This window comes from Cucurbita pepo, chromosome 20, assembly GCF_057944985.1.
Source record: "Cucurbita pepo subsp. pepo isolate OVF chromosome 20, ASM5794498v1, whole genome shotgun sequence".
In the NCBI taxonomy this organism is placed as follows: domain Eukaryota; kingdom Viridiplantae; phylum Streptophyta; class Magnoliopsida; order Cucurbitales; family Cucurbitaceae; genus Cucurbita; species Cucurbita pepo.
This window is the reverse complement of record NC_141817.1, coordinates 10,122,478-10,141,985: the sequence shown is the minus strand read 5'-3', so window position 1 is coordinate 10,141,985 and position 19,508 is coordinate 10,122,478. Positions and strand designations below refer to the sequence as shown.

General features: G+C 36.6%; 3 protein-coding genes across 3 annotated transcripts; 1 reads left to right on the top strand and 2 right to left on the bottom strand.

Moving 5' to 3' along the window:
- Nucleotides 1-185: 185 nt before the first annotated feature.
- LOC111783161 (Polyketide synthase, enoylreductase family protein) lies at nucleotides 186-5,353 on the bottom strand. The gene is made up of 10 exons (XM_023664060.2): nucleotides 5,117-5,353; nucleotides 4,936-5,033; nucleotides 4,677-4,808; nucleotides 3,624-3,767; nucleotides 3,443-3,545; nucleotides 2,655-2,754; nucleotides 2,065-2,141; nucleotides 1,896-1,974; nucleotides 938-1,056; nucleotides 186-586 (listed from the first exon to the last, which is right to left on the bottom strand). The coding sequence occupies exons 1-10, from the start codon at nucleotides 5,278-5,280 to the stop codon at nucleotides 493-495; spliced, it is 1,110 nt and encodes a 369-aa protein (XP_023519828.2). The 5' UTR covers nucleotides 5,281-5,353; the 3' UTR covers nucleotides 186-492.
- Nucleotides 5,354-11,886: 6,533 nt separating this feature from the next.
- On the top strand, nucleotides 11,887-15,468 carry LOC111783160 (Protein kinase superfamily protein). The gene is made up of 5 exons (XM_023664059.2): nucleotides 11,887-12,233; nucleotides 12,491-12,756; nucleotides 13,857-14,046; nucleotides 14,131-14,522; nucleotides 14,861-15,468. The coding sequence occupies exons 1-5, from the start codon at nucleotides 12,119-12,121 to the stop codon at nucleotides 15,164-15,166; spliced, it is 1,269 nt and encodes a 422-aa protein (XP_023519827.2). The 5' UTR covers nucleotides 11,887-12,118; the 3' UTR covers nucleotides 15,167-15,468.
- Nucleotides 15,469-16,484: 1,016 nt separating this feature from the next.
- LOC111782793 (uncharacterized) lies at nucleotides 16,485-18,738 on the bottom strand. The gene is made up of 4 exons (XM_023663592.2): nucleotides 17,761-18,738; nucleotides 17,599-17,689; nucleotides 16,917-17,459; nucleotides 16,485-16,802 (listed from the first exon to the last, which is right to left on the bottom strand). Exons 1-4 carry the CDS (start codon nucleotides 18,681-18,683, stop codon nucleotides 16,695-16,697), a joined length of 1,665 nt encoding a protein of 554 aa, XP_023519360.2. The 5' UTR covers nucleotides 18,684-18,738; the 3' UTR covers nucleotides 16,485-16,694.
- Nucleotides 18,739-19,508: the final 770 nt, after the last annotated feature.

Below are 19,508 nucleotides of genomic sequence, written 5' to 3'. Positions count from 1 at the left end.
TTTTAATTAATCATCTCCTTCCCAAGAGAGGGAGCTGCTGTAGGGACTTCATTTAAACCAGTCGGTCGATCTGGGCTCTCATTGAGCCTTCAGGCCAATGACTCCGACGACCCTGCTGAAAAACCAACCGACTGGTCGGTCGAGTCGGTTTCAATCTATATAGCCTTGGATAAACAAACCCGACCTTGAACTATAAGTTTAACTTTATTCATCAAATTGCAGAAGCTTCACAAGTGACTCAAATGTTGCCCCTAGCAATTTGAACATTCACTTCTTAGTTTCTAAAACTCATAATGAGCACAACACTAGTTGGCTTTATTCCCACTTTCTAGGAAGGGTTGGAATTGAGACAAGGCTTCAATTTCATTGGAAAAAGGGGCATTTCTTTCAGATCTTAGTATCTAACTAAATCATGAACAAACTTGGAAACCACCTACACCTATAGTATGGTCCTGGAAAAGCAAGGCAAATTGCATATCAGTGTCCAGAGGGTTAGAATTTGATGACCTGTTTAGGTTGGCTACCCTGCATACCAAGCGCCTTGCTGAGTGCAATGTGGAAATTGTCAAAAGGAACCACCTCCATCCTGCAACACCTCAAAAACTTAGTCCCTGTAATTTCAACTTTTGGATCCCTACCCTTTAAAATATGATCATTTTGTAAGGAAACTTTTTAATACAAATTTATGGCTACATTTCAAAAAACCTAGTGAATGAAATGAAATGTTAACATTTCAACGAAAAAAATGAGATATAATAAAAATGAAGGACCAAAATGTTTATTTATTAAAGTATAGGGACCAAATTGAACAAAAGTAAAATAAACATTTGGAAAATATACGGATCAAAATGATTCAAAAAGTGGAAAATACAGCGACCAAAATCATATTTAAACCAAAAGATTATATGCATAAAAGAAACAGAAGCAGATTACGTACTCGTATTTCAACTTTCCTTGTCGTGCCAAATCCAGCAGGTAATCTATCAACTTTCTGCTCTCTTTTGCTTGATCTGTACCCATCAATTTCTGCAACCAAAATCCCCTCAGAGAAAGGTCCTGCATTGCATACACATGAATTGGCTTATTCTCTTTACCGGAAAATTTTGAGAAAAAGATGGATTACATTTTCTATCTTGTAGCAATTGTTTAAGAGGAAAGGTTAAAGTCTGAAGATGTCAGATCCCACATCGGTTGAAGAGGAGAACGAAGCATTCTTTATAAGGGGTGGTGGAAACCTCTCCCTAGCAAACGCGTTTTAAAAATTTGGAGGGAAAGCCAAAAGAGGACAATATCTGCTAGCGGTGGGTTTGGGCTGTTACAAATGGTATTAGAGCCGGACACCGGATGATGTGCCAACGAGAAGGCTGAGCCCCGAAGGGGGGTGGATAGGAGGCAGTGTGCTAGCAGGGACGCTGGGCCCCGAAAGGGGTAGATTGGGGGGTCCCACACAATTGGAGAAGGGAACGAATGCCAGCGAGGGCGCTGGGCCACGAAGGGGGTGGATTAGGGCTCCCATATCAATTGGAGAAGGGAACGAATGTCAACGAGGACGCTGGGCCCCAAAGGGGCATGGATTATGAGATCCCACATTGGTTAGGGAGGAGGACGAAGAATTCTTTATAAGGGTGTGGAAACCTCTCCCTAGCATACTATTTTTAAAAATCTTAAGGGAAAGCCCCGAAAGAGAAAGCCCAAAGAGGACAATATCTGCTGGCGGTAGACTTGGGCAGTTTATTATCATGCACAAGTCTAGTTTTTATTATCATGCACAAGTCTAGTTTATTATCATGCACAAGTCTTATTGATTGTGCAAATGCATCTCCAATAACCATGTAATCAAGTAACTATAATGGTGGCCGTGCAACGAGTACGCTAAAAAGAAAAATATCATTTACCTTAAAAATGAAAGATGAGGTTGACACGGTAACTGGTTTTTTAGACATGCCACCATATGTTACCATTGTTCCTCCTTGCCTGGAAACAAACACATCATTACTCTTAGGAGGGATAGAGAATAATGGATAATCAATAAGGAAAAAATCTAATGATAGAAACAAGTCCGACCTCAAGAACTTAAGAACTAATGTAGCAGCATTGCCTCCAACACAGTTAAATCCCAAAGCAGGTTCAGGTAGGTTTGCCTTTCATGTAAATAAATCATTTTAGTGAAGAAAATCAAGAGAACAAAGAACAAGCGTGAAAACAGCAGAAGTTTCTCGGATGTCTTTCTCTAATTGTTCTTAGTTCATCAACTTCTTCTATCACTAAATTTCAAATTTGTAAAAAAAAAAAAATGTTATCTGAACTAGTAGGATTTTGCTTCACCTTCAAAAACATCAAAATAACCATTCCTTCATTCTTCATTTTGCTTTTGTTTTTTCCTTTTTCCTCCCTTAATTTCTAGCTATGTAGTAGAGTTTTTCTTTTGCACTCTCGGAAACATCAAAGGTAGAGTGACTGCTCTAGACACCCTTTAACTCGAACATAAAACTATGATTCTAGCCTTTCAACTACTTTGTTTCTCCCTTTATTTGAGGCTACCTGTTTGCAGAAGTCTTATTGTAATTTCATGTAATCCTTAAAAACATGCCTTCTTAATTCACTCACAGTTAGTTGCTACCAACAAATTATAATAGGAAAATAGCCCAACGTACCAAGAGGCTCTTAACATTCTTTATTTCAAGCTGACTCTCACTGAAAACTTCATCAGCTCCAAGTCTTTTGAGTTTTTCTTTTGATTCGTCAGACCCTGCCCTACAATAAATAAAGCAAGAGATGGTAATTAACAGTAGGACTCTTTAAAGATTGCCGTAAATGAAAGACAAACTATGGATAAATTTGAACAATAGTTGTGATATCCCACTTTGGTTGGGGAGAACGAAGCATGATTTATAAGGGTGTAGAAACCTCTTCCTAGCAAACGCATTTTAAAAACCTTGAGGGGAAGCCCGAAAGGGAAAGCCTAAAGAGGACAATATCTGTTGGCGGTGGGCTTTGGCCATTAGAAATGGTATCAGAGCCAGACACCGGGTGATGTGCCAGCGAGAAGGCTGAGCTCCGAAGGAGGGTGGACATGAGGCAGTGTGCCAGCAAGGACGCTAGGCCCTGAAGTGGGTGGATTGGGGTCCCACATCGGTTGGAGAAGGGAACGAGTGCCAGCAACGACGCTGGACCCCGAAGGGGGACGGACTGTGATATCCCACATCGGTTGGGGAGGAGAACGAAGCATTATTTATAAGGGTGTGGAAAACTCTCCCTAGCAGACGCGTTTCAAAAACCTTGAGGGAAAGCCCGAAAGGAAAAGCCCAAAAAGGACAATATTTGCTAACGTGGGCTTGGGCGGTACAATAGTGATTTTAAATATAAAATATAGATACACATATTTTTATGTGTAGATTCCCACAAGTTTAAAATGGAGCAACAAGTAGTTCAGCCTCAGCACCTATCACGAATAATATTGATGCTATGGATGCCGCGAATCCGAGCAAGCTGAATGATACATTGTCCAACTATGCTTGTCGCTCCATTTTGAACAATCGAGTCTCCTAGCAAAAGCCTAGAATTGATTATGAATTGATTGATAAAAAAGGAAGGAAATATCAAACTTTCTGCAATAACCAAACCTGCTTTTAAGGAGACAAAGTCCTCCAGCATCCTCAGAGCAGTCAAGGGATTAACAGTAACGGTAGCAGCATATTCCATGGGTACTTCCATGTTGATTTTATGCCAAACACTCTGATCTTTCACAACATAAGTCTGCCATGTACCTAAGTGTGGAAATCAATAAAGGAAATCAAGCAATGCAACGAAACTTTCAAGAAACATAGCTGTTCAGACAGTTTGTTTTGCAGAGCAATTTTTATGAAATGTTTTATAGAGATTAAGGTTTTGAAGCCCTTAAAATTAATGTGTAAGAGCCCAAGCCCACCGCTAGCAGATATTGTCCGCCTTGGCTCGTTACGTATTGCCGTCAGCCTCACGGTTTTAAAACGAGTCTACTAGGAGAGGTTTCCACACCCTAATAAAAAATGTTTCGTTCTCCTGCCCAACTGATGTGGGATCTCACAATCCACCCCCCTTCAGGGCCCAACGTCCTTGCTGGCACTCATTCCCTTCTCCAATCGATGTGGGACCCCCAATCCACCCCCTTTGAGGCCACGTCCTTGTTGGCACACCGTCTCGTGTTCACCCCCCTTCGGAGCACAGCCTCTTCGCTGGCACATCGCTCGATGTATGGATCTGATACCATTTGTAACAGCTCAAGCCCACCGCTAGCAGATATTTCCCGCTTTGGCCCGTTACGTATCACTATAAGCCTCACGGTTTTAAAACCGTCTACTAGGAGAGGTTTCCACACCCTTATAAAGAATGTTTCGTTCTCCTCCCCAACCGATGTGGGATCTCACGTAATGTTCACAAGTTTACAGGATGGTGTCAAGCCGAGCCATGTCTCAGTGGATAGGTCACCAAAGCTTGCAATTATGGTAGAATTAACAAATTTAATAATCCTAGAAAACAGATGACACCAGAACAAACTAAGAGAAATGTACATTGAAATTGATGCTACAAGAAGGATTCACCAAGCTCATTGCCTTCAAATACCATGACATGGGACTGAACATTATCCATAAAATTTCAGTTTTTTGTGTTTACTCATTTTTGGGATTAAAGAGTACCAGAAGAAGGTGGAGATGGGATAACCCAGTCACCGGGTGAAAGACCCTGAACGGCCGAGCCCACTGAATGCACCTCTCCAACTCCCTCATATCCTCCAACTGCCGGCACCTCCGGCCTCACAGGGTATACACCTAAAAATCCCCAAATTCCCTAACATCAGCATCAGAATCCAAGAAATCTTTCTATCTCAGAAAATCAGAAAAATTATTACAAGTCTACATCAACAAGAATCAATTGCTTCGTAAGTAATACTTCTACCTTCAATGCGGTTGATATCGGAGGGGTTGATCGGAGCAGCCAGCATTTTCACACATACATCATTCGCTTTCACTTCCACCGGCGGTAAGTTAATCACTCTGCACCAGACCAATGGCCGCTGATCGTATAGAGAAAAGACAATTCCGAAGTAAATTAAGTTAAAATCGAGAAGAATAATCACCTGGTAACGCTGTCTGGAGGACCATGGCGGTCGTAGACGACGGCTCTGGAGGGCGGAGACATAATCGCCGAGAACGCTCGTATGATCCTAGATTTTGGTGGGGTACAGGCTCGACGGAGCGCGAGCCGCGGTCCATTGATGAATCTGAAAGCTACCAACGCCATTACTTTTGAGAAGCTTTCTGGTTTGGTTCACGTTTTACGGGGTTCGATTTAGTGCCACAGGGAGAAGACAGCCACTCCATTCTTAGTTATGTAAATTTCCTATAATACCCTTTATAAGTGCTCCAATTAATTTGGCATTAATCCATTTTAAAAAATTAAGAGGTTCCAATCTTAACAGCCAAAACTACGGTATCATTAAGGGTGGGCTTAGGGCATTACAACTGGTATTAGAGCTAGACAGCTAGAGGTAGGCTTACAGATGGTATTAGAGCTAGACATCGGACGATATGCCAACGATGACAGTGGATCTCAAGAGGGTCAACGGTGAGATCCCACATTGGTTGAATAACCTCTCCCAAACACTCGCGTTTTAAAAATCATGAGGTTGACGACGATACGTAATGGATCAAAACGGACAATATCTATTGGTGGTGGGTTTGGACGGTTACATGAGATTACAATTTGAACCATAGACAAAATTAAAAATCATTAATAAAGAATTAAGAAGGTAGATATGAGAAGTTTTAATCCACCGTTAATTTTTAAATTAATGACGAAAATTTGAATTATTGATTAATAATCTGATAATGACACATGTCATCATCACGACCGTTCGATCTAGTTAACTAGTTTAGTCAAATTAGTCAAACTGGGCCCTGTCATTAAATAATTTGGCCCAACATCAACCAAGCCCAAATCCAATTGATTGGGCTCAAAGGTCATCCAAGCCCAAGATCAAAACTCTTCAAATACTAAAACTTCCAACCGAAATCCAACGGACAAGATCAACAAGTCAAGTTTGCTCGAGAATAAGTGTTCTAGTCCTCGAATCAAAGATACATACGAGAGAAAGAATCATAGGATAAATCGAGGTTCATGCATTCCAGACTCGACTCTAGTTCTAACAGCTCATAAACATAATATAAAGTTGTACGGACCCCAACAGTCGAGTTGGATTCACGATTAAAAATTAGTTGGTGAACTCTTCATTAATTTACGGAGGTTTATTTATATCTTATTCAATGGTCGTACATTGTATAGTAAATAGCTATATATGGTAAACGTCATTTATAATAAATGGTCATACGTAAATAACGGTATATAATAAATGAATATATATTAACCTTTAGCTAATATTTATCCTAACATTTTCTCTCTCTGAACGTTGTGTTTATTTAGATTGAGTGTGTGAGTTGTTGTGTTGCCCTAACGTAACATCCCTAAATTTTTTTTGCCTAAATTAGAGACGTCACCACATGCATGCCTTTAAGAACGTGTGCATAAATTTAAAATAAAATATTTTTTAAACGAAGTCATGGACTTACATATTTTATTTAAAACAAGAAAATAAAAATAACATAATGCTAATTGAAAATCAATGCATACTACTACTTTATCTTTACTTCAATGGTTTTTCGAGCATTCACTAGCATCCATGCAGGGGCTCTTTGTCTTTACTTGAAAAATAAGGGTAGCAACATGATAAGTATCAACATTTGTTGAAAAGTATTATTTTTAATTTCATAAAATATGTAAGGGTAAAATGGTCAATTTGACTTCATCTTTTGGGGAGATTAAGGAGAATTGAGAATAAATCCCGGCCACAAACGACTTTTGTCGAGAGACTATAAATACCCACAATATGTTATGTAAAAAGCAGATTGGTGAATGAATGAAATTGAGATCTCGAATTGAGACGTTTTCCTTAGAAATTCGAGCATTAATTTTGTCATTTATAAGTTTCAAGAAATTCTTGTGGTAGAATTGCATCTGAGCCATTCAATCAAGTCTTGATCAAGTTCGATCGTGAAATGACTCAATTTAGAACAAGGTTTCAAATCTTGATTTTAGATCTTCGATCGTAAGAGGTAATCTAATTCTAGTATTATCTCTTAGTTGATCCAAATTTCATATAAGGAGGTGTTAATTAGTTTGATTCAAGGGTTCGCTTCAAAAGCTTGGATCGTTGGGTTGAGTATTAGGGTTGCCTTATCAGCACGTGGCTAGAGTATTTTAAAAAATACTCAGTAAGTCAATTCACTGTTTGGGTTAGTAATGCAATCACTCAACTTCCATGGCCTTTTCAATATTCATTGTTAACCCTCATTCAGATGTAGTCTCAATTCATTCATATACCTGTTTTTTACTCGAGTGTCACATAAAAAATACAGTAAAAAGAGAATTCTCGTTTTCTTCTAGCCTAAAACTAAGTTTCTTTGCAACTCTATGTCGTTTATGTTGAATCACCACTGAAGTTTGACATGATCAATCTTACCTGCAGAGTGATTCAAATCTCAAACACGTTTTGTTCCGTTAATATATTTGATGAACACGAGAACAACTCTATAAATGGAAGTATCAAATTTGGTTAAGGAATTGAATGGGTTTTAGGTCATTTTGAAAGCTTTACAAGTCATGGAATTGGCTTAAATAATGCATAGGCAGCTGGCTTTACCTCTTTGGTTGTAACTTTTTTTAAAAAAATGTGTGCATAAGTCATCACTCCACCACTAATATTTCCTTCTTTTAATTCACATAATTGACTTCTTTTTTGGATTTTATTTAATTTAATCAATTTTGTACTTTTTTTTTTAAAAAAAATTACTAATAAAAATTATTTAGTAATAGAAATTGCCTCCCCCAATTAATATATGTAGCTAAAAATTAAATTAAATTAAATATTATTAAACAACCCTATTTCTCCAAAAAGGAATAAAAAAACAATTATCAAAACCAAAAGTCAACTTTTTAAAAATAAATAAACATTAAATTAATAAAAATAAATAAATTTGAATTTTGTTTTTTGTTTTAAAATACTCTTAAATTTTGTGAGAAAATTTGTTGGTTTTTTTCAATTTCGGGTTTCATTAATGACGTTTTAGCCCATTATGTATAGTTGTCAACCTCACGATTTTAAAACGCGTATGCTAGACCAACGTGGGACCTCAAAGTCCACCCCCAATTCATTAAAGAATGATATCGTTTTAGCCCGTTATGTATCGTTGCCAACCTCACGATTTTAAAAACGCATCTGTTAGACCAACGTGGGACCTTAAAGTCCACCCTTATTGGGAGCCAGAGTCCTCAATGACACACCACCTAATTTCTAGATTTGATATCATTTGTAACAACCCAAGCTCATCGCGGGTAGATATTGTCTGTTTGAGCCTGTTGTGTTTATCAGTCTCATTGCATCTGTTGAGGTGAGGCTTTGACACGTTTATAAGGAATGATTCGTTCCTCTCTTTAACCAATGTGGGATCTCACAACTTCGAAATTCAAAGGTACTTTATTTTTATTAATTGAGCATAAATTCTTTAACCTAGACACAATTATTTTATTTATTTATTTAATAAAATAATAGGAATAATATAAAAGATACGCAATCAAGGAACTAGAAATAATTTGGCCAAGTGTCACCCTTGAAAGCCACAATTGAATTAAAATTTGATGACTCAAAAACCATAATTTAAAAGTCAAATGCAAATGGGAAGCAGCCATTTTGACAAATGTAACCATTTTTGTGGAGACGTGTAGTTTTGGGGTATTCTAAACCCCAATTATTTTAAACTATTCAAAATCCACCCATTCCACGTGTCACATTCTCTCTCCCTCTCCTAATATCAATTTTCAATTTTATAAATATAAAAAAAAAAATGTATCCATAAAATATATAATTCAGGACAAATAAATAAAAATACCAATTTTCTATTTTCAATAATATTATTAAACTTTAAAAAATTTAAAAATATCAAAAATACCTTTAAATTGGTGTTAATATTTTATTTTAAAATACCCATAAAATTTTAAAAGTAACCTTAACTCTATCTTTATAAAAAAAGAAACTGTCTATCGACTCTCCATAAATTATTTCAAAACTTTTTAATGTTATTTTTTAATGTTCATAAGAACTTTTGGGACGTGATATTAACGATAACGGTATTTTTGGACTTCTAAAAATTAAAGGTATTTTTGAAGTTTTTAAAAAATTTAAAAGTATTTTTTAGATTTTTTTTTAGTTTAAATGTATTATTGAAATTTTTAATAATTTAAGGCTATTTTTGAAAACAAGTACGTGTTTTTATTAATTTACCCTAAATTTTATATAAAATAATATAATATTTATATTTATATTAAGATTAATATATGATATTTTTGTATGTTATATGGTTATTTAAAAAAAATACTAGAAATATCGGTTAATCTTTATATCAATGTTGAACCCTAATTAGTACATCATAAAAAGTCAACAAAATATAACTAAAATGTCAATAAATATTATTAATGTGAACTTAATATTAATTTGACTTATTTAAAAGGCTTGAAATATATATTTTTTTTAATTTCAATATTTTCTACAAATTATTTATAATTATAATTTTTTTCATAAATATCTATCATATTTTATATTTTTTTTCATTTATTTTTTAAAAAATTGGCATCTCAAGATCGGTATTTAAAACGTTGGTTTTAAGTGAATTTGACATAAATATTTTTAAATAAATAAATAAATAATAAAAATATAAATATATATTTCATTTTCACAAAAATATGATTATTACATTAATTTAGAAAATCATAATAATAATTTAAACGTCCTTTTAGGAGAAGGAAGTGCTTTTCATTGATAAAAGCACGTTCTAGAATTCTTTTTGGCATTTAATTATATTTTTTTCAATATTAAATTTAGCCAATAAATTGTGTATTTAATTTTCAAACTTTCATTTAAATTAAATTAATTTTTAAAAATATTTAAATTTAGGAAACTTATTAAATGTTAAAAAATAAATAAAGAAAGAAAACACAAATTTCAAATTTTTTTAAATTTATAATTTAATTTATTATGCATCAAATTAAAATGATCACGTTACCTACTCCACCCTTATAAAATGTCACTTTTACTCGGGTGTCCATCCATTAGAACACTTTACCTAATAAAAGTCAATTTTAAGTATCTATAAATTTCTCGGGTAAGACACTATTTCATAGACAAACAGGTCAGAGGCTCGACTTTTCACAAGAACATATTGTAAACCTCACAAATAATAAAAGAATAATACATTTTTTGAAGCGGTTTAAGATACTCGAGAATTAAATTTAAGATGTTGAGAATCTCATGTACTCCTCTCGGTCCTGAGACCAAATTTTTATTTAATATTTTTAATTATTATAATTTAAAATATTATTTCATTTTATAAAAATAAATATGTGAAATTAAATAATCATAAAATCAATTAATAGATTGAGAAACAAAATATTATAATATATAACATTTTTGTATTAATGATTATTGTTAATCATATAAAAGTGATGTTTTTATTAAAATTTAAATTTTATACAAATAATTTGATTAAAAGTTGATAACTTCAATTATTACCTTAATTTTTCTTCTAATTCACTTTACACTAAATATTCCTAATAATATCTCATAGTCTTAACATTTATTTTTTTGAAAAAATAATTTTTATCTTCTCATAATTTTTTTTTAATAAACCCTCGTTTTTTTTGTCCATAAGCTCTTTTCAGGTAAGAATTTCAAATGTCTTTTTATACACTAGCGCGGATGATTGCCCCTAAGGCACGAACCAACACCTTCGTCTATCACCTGAATTTTTTGATTCACGACGTTGAGTATTTGCACTTTCGATTTATACTGCCACCTTCATTCTCCTTTTTCTAAAGAAGTCCGCTCATGATCTAGACATTGATTTTGAAAAATTAAATATATGTCTATATATATATATCATACCGTGAGTAAAAAATATTCTCGTCGTCAAACCCACTTATCCATTTAAATGGGAAATCTTCGTCTTATTGAGACAAGTCTATATCTATAATTTTAGATTTAATTTTAGAAATATTATTTAAACTTTAAAATTTAAAAATATTTTGTTTTCTCACATAAAATTAAAAAAAAAAAATGTAGGCAAGGAGGGAGGGTGAAAAGAATAAAGAAAAAAGATTTTCAAAATAAATAAATAAATAAATAAAACGCGTCGGTAGGTGGGTCCCACCAACGCTTTCGTGTAATGGGACCCACATAAATTTGACTTCCTCACTTTCGACTTCTTTTGTTTTTTCTTTTATTTATTTTGTTTTTTAATTTCTAGATCTTTTTTTTCTATTTATGCTTTACTTACCTCGGGATTGAGAAATCCAACGGTGATCGAGACATCTCCCGTGTACCATACGGGAAAGCGACCACAGAGGATTACTTTCTCCAAACAAGATCCCCTACAAACAAGTCCACTACACCCTCTCCCCTTTACCCAATCAAAATTGAGAAATTGTTGACTAACCCCAAAACGACAAAATCGAAAGAAAAAAAACCTTAATTCTATATTTTGAAATATTCAGATGGGCCCCACGTATTAGATGACGTGGCAAGCTTCTTGAATTAAAAAACCTTCATTTAATGCAACTAACTCCGCAGGTTAAATTTACTCTCCTCGACCACAATTTACGAAATAGCCCCCATGTGTTACACGTGGCTTGTTATTACAGGTTAAAGCTGTGGAAAAAAATAATCCGGTTCACAGCATATTAGCACCCAGGAATATGTATTTTATATATTTATAAAAAAAAACAAAATTAATATTGCTCTAAAATCCGATTTTCCAGACCCCTCTCCCTCTCTCTCTCTCTCTCTCTCTCTCTCTCTCTCCATTTTTTCCGATTCTAATTCTCTCGCTATTTTCTCCCGTTGTCTTCGGATTTCCGGCGGTGAGGTTTTTTATTTCGTTGATTGTGTTTGTTTTTGTTGTCGGCTCTGTTTTTAGAGCTCAGAAACAGAGGGAAGAGTGGCAGAGGAGCGGCGGAGGTAGAGCTCTAATCTGTAATGGGTTGCTTTTGTTGCTTCGGTTCATCGAGCAAGAAACCGGAGAAAATCGAACAAAACAACCCTAACACCTTCAATTCCAAAACTCACAAGCCCGATGATCGAACGCCTTCAGGTGATTTTCCCTAATTTCTCCAAGAATATCTCAAATGGGCGAAATCGGCTCTGTTTGACCTTCTTGATTTTGGTTTGTCTTTTTGTTTTTTAAAAATTTTATTCAACTTGTTGTCGTCTTGTCGGACTTCCTGTCGAACATTTTAATATAATTTGTGATATTCCGTTTCATTTCTTGGTTTCTTTATTTGATTAAGGTGAAGTGAATTAAGTACAGAGTTCTGTTTCTTATTGTTCTTTTGTTGTGGGTTTTTACAGATAAACCCAAAGTAAATTCAAGTTTAGCAGTGAAAAGGGATTCTGATGTGAAGGTTGTTGTGTCTAAAGATGATCAATTAGCTTTAGATGTTAAGAAATTGAATTTGAAAGATGAAGTTTCTGAGGATGGAGAAACCAATGGCCGTGCTAAGACTTTTACATTTGAAGAACTTAAGGCTGCAACAGGTAATTTCAGGTCAGATTGCTTCTTGGGTGAAGGAGGATTTGGCAAAGTTTATAAAGGGTACTTGCAGCAAGTTAGTGAGGTCAGTGTACTGAGTTTAACTGAATCGTTTTTCATTTCTGGATTTCTTATTTGTAAATATAAAACAATAATTCAAACGAAAAACAATTGAAAACGCTCAAGTTCACCTCTAGTAGATATTGTTTTGTTTGGGCTTACTCTTTCGAACATCCCTTCAAGCGAGAGAGAGGTTTCTACACCCTTATAAAGAATGTTTCGTACCCCTCTTCAACTGATGTGGGATGTTACAATCCACTCCCCTTTTGAAGCCCAGTGTCATCACTGTCACTTGTTCCCTTCTTTAGCGTCCTTAGTGTACTCACTATCACTTGTTCCCTTCAGGGCCAACATCCTTGCTGGCAAATCGATGTGGGATCTCACAATCCACCCACCTTTAGAGCCCAGTGTCCTCACTGTTACTCGTTCCCTTCTCTAGCGTCCTCTGTGTACTCACTGTCACTTGTTCCCTTCGGGGCCTAACGTCCTTGCTGGAGAATCGATGTGGGATCTTGCAATCCACCCTCCTTCAAAGCCTAGCGTCCTCATTGTCACAAGTTCCCTTCTCCAACGTTATCAGTGTACTCACTGTCACTCGTTCCCTTCAGGGTCCAACGTCCTTGTTGGCAAATCGATTTGGGATCTCACAATCCACCCCCCTTCGGAGCTTAGTGTCCTCACTGTCACTTCCCTTCTCCAGCGTCCTCAGCGTACTCACTGTCACTCGTCCCCTTCGGGGCCCAATGTCCTTGCTGGCAAATTGTCTCGTGTCCACCCCCCTTTGGAGCTCAACCTCCTCGCTAGCACATCCCCCGATGTTTGGCTATGATATTATTTGTAACAGCCCAAGCCTACTATTAGCAGATATTGTCCTTTTTGGGCTTTCCCCTTCGGGTATCCCCTCAAGGTTTTTAAAATGCGTCTGCTTGGGAGAGGTCTCTACACCTGTATAAAGAATGCTCCGTTCTCCTTTCCAACCGATGTGGGATCTCATAGTTCTCGTATTCTAAAATTATTAATCTAGCTAGATATTCGTATAGAATATAATGTTCTTTCTCTTTATTTAAGAGAAGTTGTGTGCTTCTACTTGTTTAGTAATCTAACCCGTTTTTTGCTTTGATCTAGGTTGTCGCAATCAAACAACTCGACCGCAATGGAGTTCAAGGAATTCGGGAGTTTGTTGTGGAAGTCTTGACTTTAAGTTTAGCTGATCACCCTAACCTTGTTAAACTCATTGGCTTTTGTGCTGAAGGGGATCAGAGGCTGTTGGTTTATGAATATATGCCATTGGGATCTTTGGAAAACCATTTACACGGTACGTAATTCGTTGACTCACGACTTATAATCTTATAGCCTACTACCTTTTCCGATTATTTGACATGTACTCCACTCTGTGTAGATCTTCGACCCGGTGTAAAGGTAATTGATTGGAACACAAGAATGAAAATAGCAGCAGGTGCAGCCAAGGGTTTGGAGTATTTGCATGAGAAGATGAAGCCCCCGGTTATCTATCGTGATCTGAAATGCTCGAACATTTTGCTCGGTGAAGGATATCATCCAAAGCTATCTGATTTCGGATTAGCTAAAGTAGGTCCCAGTGGGGATAAAACCCATGTTTCAACCAGGGTTATGGGCACATATGGGTATTGTGCACCAGATTACGCAATGACCGGTCAGCTGACGTTCAAATCAGATATTTACAGCTTTGGTGTTGTTTTATTAGAACTCATCACTGGCAGGAAAGCGATCGATCATTCAAAACCTCATTCGGAACAAAATCTTGTCGCTTGGGTACGATGGCTCACCTATTTTCTTGTGTATTCTAGTTCAACTTATATGATTGTCATTGTAGATTTGTTTCTTCATGAAATTCATGCTAATGATTCATAAAAACAAACATTTGACTGGTTAGGATAATACTTCGAATGTTCTCGTCTAATGCCTGATGAACATCTGTTATAGCACGATACGGAAATGACGGGTGCATCTATCTGTACCATTTATCATCTTCAATTAGTTTGAACATCTGTAAAAGTCGATTATAGATACCACAATGTTGGTCGGTTTTCTTACCTATGGATCTTAGTAGATTCCGAAACATATGGCTTACGATGCATCTGGTATTGCAGGCGCGACCGTTGTTCAGAGACCGGAAGAAGTTCTCACAAATGGTTGATCCAATGCTCCAAGGACATTATCCTGTGAGAGGATTATACCAATCTCTTGCCATAGCAGCAATGTGTGTTCAGGAGCAACCGAACATGCGGCCAGTTATATCCGACGTGGTTACCGCTTTAAACTACCTAGCCTCCCAGAAATACGATCCTCAAACACAACCAAACCATAGCTCCCAAAAGAGACCACCTTCTCCTAAAATGGAACGGGACGATGATAAGAGTCTTACTTCGGACGACGAAGAGTCAGAGAGAGAGTGAGGCGGGCGAGGATACATCATGGAACGGACTGGTGAATACTGTTCAGAAACATTCTTATAAAGCGCCTCGTTATCAATTTTTGGGTCATAGATGGTAACAGGTACTTGCTAAGATCCTTTATCTTTCAGTAAATTGAGTCAAAAGCTGAGAATTTGTGCCATTTTTCTGATCTTTTTGCTTTCACGTAATCCTCCAATGTAAATAAATGTGAGCTGAGGTTCTTTTGTATGTAAGATGCCTATGTAGGAACCATGCTCCAAGTTATAGTTATAGCCAAATTCCTTTCCCATTAATGACTTCAACTTTGCTTCTCTGTTCTTTCTTTGTCTACAATATATATATATATATTTATATATATATACACACTAACATAGGGTGTCTCTGTAAACTCTCTGCTGTCAAGTTTTCCCTCAAAATTTCACTTTAGTTTTGTTCGACTCGTTCATTTTGACTCTAGAACTTTGATTTCCGTGCTGTTTTAGGTAAAACTTCCATTGTTAATGTTCTTAAGAGAGAGTGTGGAGCTTGTTTATGTGAATGGGACCTCTCTTACTGTGAATGACACCTTAAGCCTGCTGCTATCCGATATTGTCTGCTTTGGTTTGTTATGTATTGCTGTCAGGTTCATGGTTTTAAAACGTGTATACTAGGGAGAGGTTTCCACACCCTTATAAGGAATGTTTCGTTCACCTCTCCACCCTGTGTGGGATTTTACCCCTTTGTAATAGCCCAAGCCCACCGCTAGTAGATATTGTCCACTTTGGCTCGTTACATATCGCCGTCAGCCTCATGATTTTAAAATGCGTTTATAGGGAGAGGTTTCCACTCTTATAAGGAATGTTTTGTTCCCCTCTCCAACCGATGTGGGATCTCACCTCTCTGTAATAGCCCAAGCCCACCGATAGTAGATATTGTCCACTTTGGTCCGTTACGTATCGCCATAAGCCTCACGATTTTAAAACGAGTATACTAGGAAAATGTTTCCACATCCTTTTAAGGAATGCTTTGTTCCCCTCTCCAACCGATGTGGGATCTCACGCTCTCTTACTACGAGCTATCCAAATATATTTTTTTCTTCATGGCAACTCCAAAATTCTTTTATTCGGTATATTTGTTTAGATGTCTTTCTATTTCTTAGCAATTCTTTTAAAAGTTTTACTCGGGTCGATTCTCTCTAGAGGTCTCTAGTTATTCTAAAGAAGAACAATCAAGTTCTTAATGTCGTTGTTGCAGAGTTTCATCGCTTTTCTCCATGGCCTCTGCTCGGTCAAAAAAGAACAAAAAAGTAGAAGAAAAACAAAAGCAAACTACAGGGAAGTACTCGAAATTTAGATTCTATTAGCCCTCTAGTTTCGATCCGTGTTGGAGATTGCTAACCATGAGAAAGCCATCATTAAGGCTAACAAATGATGCTATTATGAGCTTTGATCATATTCACTTGAGCCTAAATGTCTGTAAAATCCTTTAGAAGTTGAGGTATAAAGACATAATTGAACAAAACAAAGTCTTTGATTTTGATGGGTACTTTTCATTGATCAAGATCACCCATTTCAGCTCCACGGCAGCTGCCCACTGATATGTACAATGTGGAGGGCTTATGTGATGGAAGAACTCTGCAACAATCCCTTCTTGGTGACTGCAAATTCAACATAGAAATTATGTGCTTTTAACCCTCGAACTAGGATCGAAGACCGTTAAGATGTAAGATAATAACTTAAACGAACTATCTAACCAAAATTTGAAGACTTACCCTTTGCCATCGATGAGGATCAATCTTTTTCAAGACAATGATAGACTCGATTTTATCAGGTGAACTCATTTTCCAGCGACAATAAGGGTGGCGAGACTTGTCACGAAAATACATACTAATAGTTCTCTTTTTTCCTCGATCGTAACGTGTGTTGCCCATGTAGAATACGAAGGGCTTTTGACAAGGGTGTTTGGTGACAGGTCGAGTGTTGAAAGCATAAGCAGTGTAATCGGCTCTTCTATACCAGTTGAGAAAGGTTCTGGTGGGCATTTCTAACTCTCTAGGTGAGAGTACACCTCTTAAGATTTGAACCACGTATCCCCAAGAAACAGAAATGGACCAATAACGTTTCTTGTCGTAGCAGATTGATTGTTGCATTATGCTCGATGAGTCGAGTCTTACGGCTTGAAATAAGCGTTGAAGGGCTTTGACTCGAGTCATTCGAGGAAAAATTGGTTCAACTACGTCAAGGTGATGAAGGGATAACAATGGAGTCACTGGATGAGCTCCTAAAAGTCCCAATAGATCTCCATATACATCATACTACATAATGCAACACAACAAATAAGTTAAATACAATCACCCTATTATGTTCTTAATGAAACCTTTTTTTTCTTTCAATGAAATTTTGAACAAAAAAAACTTATACGAGATTAACTGACAATAATAGTATTCGTAAAACCTGATGAAACCCAGGTTCTCTTGTGAGCGGTACTCCGAGCTCGGCCATACAAGCTTGAATTCTATCATCACTCCCGTACAATCCAGGGTACCTGCCAATTTAAGTATATATCTCGATAGATAAGAGCGTAAATGTACTACTATTTTCAAAGATCGATCGTACCTTTGAATGCACCGATCTTGCATCTTCTCCAACTCTTGAGCCAACGGATAACTTATAGCAAATCCTCCTCCACCGTACGCCATTGCATAAGAAAAGTAAATATTTTGAACATGGCTCTCGGAAGAGCTCCCAATGTAATAGAATTGCCTATGATCATACTTAGACAAAACCCTCATAACATTCTCCACCATAAAAACCGTGTCATCATCCCCCATCACAAGCCATCTCACATCCTTCATCCCCAACCTTAAAGTCTCCGAAACAACCCTTGAAATCCGCAGGGCAGATCTTTGTCCTTGCCGGTTATGGTACTTGAACTTTGACGTGTCGCCTGAAATCCTAATTGGAGGCAACCCTTCATTCCTCTTAGTATATACTTTCTTATCCAACCAAACAGCCCCTCTAGTTTCCTTTGGCCTCCACCATAACTTTATGTATTCTTTCCTTTTCGACCATAAATTCGACGACCCAGCAATCCCGAAAACGATGTGTTTCAGCTCCGTGTCGTACCGTTGCGACTTCAGAGGAAGAATAGGCTCGATTTTCATTTGTTCTTCTTCCTCTTCATCAAATGGCAAAAACTTGTCGTCGTCGTCATTGTCGTCGTCGTTGTCGTTGTCGTTGTCGTTGTCGTTGTCGTTGTCGTTGTCGTTGATGTTGTTGGTTGAAGAGATGTTGGTGAGCGTTCGTATATGTTCTTCGGTCGAGGAGTCTACGGCCGTCGGACATTCTTCGTGGCGCTCGAGGACAAGAATGTTGGCGGAGTACAAGAGGTAGAGAATGAAGACAAAGAGGAAGATCCAAAGAGGAGTGCTTCTATGTCCTGGAAAAGTTGTGGAACGTTGTTGTAGGGGAGTGGTACGAGACCAAGGGGAAGACACAGATTTCTTTTCAGGATCTTCAAGTTTGTTCTTGTTTCCCATAGTTGTGGAGAGGTACGAGGATGTTGGATCATCAATTTGTTTAATTGGGATCCTAAGAGAGATTAGGAGAAGATTAAGGGAGTGATTTGTGGGACTTGGTAATGAGAACAGACCCGATTTTGGATGCTAATAACATGGGAAGGAATTGTTTTGGGTCAATAATAGCATAGGTATAATTTGGCTGGAATTTTTTTTTTTTTAATTTTTTTAATAGTTTTAACCCTAAAATTAATAAAAATACATGTGGACTTTGCACGTTTTCTAAAAAATACTCTTAGGGTAAGTGACCAACCGGTAAGTAGTTGGTGTTTTCAGCTTTGCGGTTAACGAATATGGGAATAAGTTTGTTACTATGGGGGAGATTTGTCTTTCCCATCCCACGCTATCTCGAAACGGTGGATTAATTTCAATCTTCTTTATTTCCTCCTGCTCATAAGAAATAACTGTTGTTTGTTGTTGGTTCGTAAGCAAAAATAATTGTTATTGGTTCGTAAGCAGAAATAACTGTTGTTGGTTCGTAAAACGATGCAATTCGGGTGTCTCGTCACTTTGACCCCCTATTTCCATCTCTTGTTTTTCATGGTTTAAAAATTAATCGAGTATCTATGTCAAGAAATGGAAGAGAAACTTTCCAAACTTTCAATAATAAACTTTAAAAAAAAATTCATAAATATTTTTTAATTTTCAAAAATACTCCTAGTTTTTTTTTTTTTTATGAAACTTTAATATTTTATTTCGAAAATACGGAACTTTTAATAACCTTTAATACCAAATTTCAAAAAAAAACTTTTAAAAGACAATATACGAAGTATAGACAGACGATTT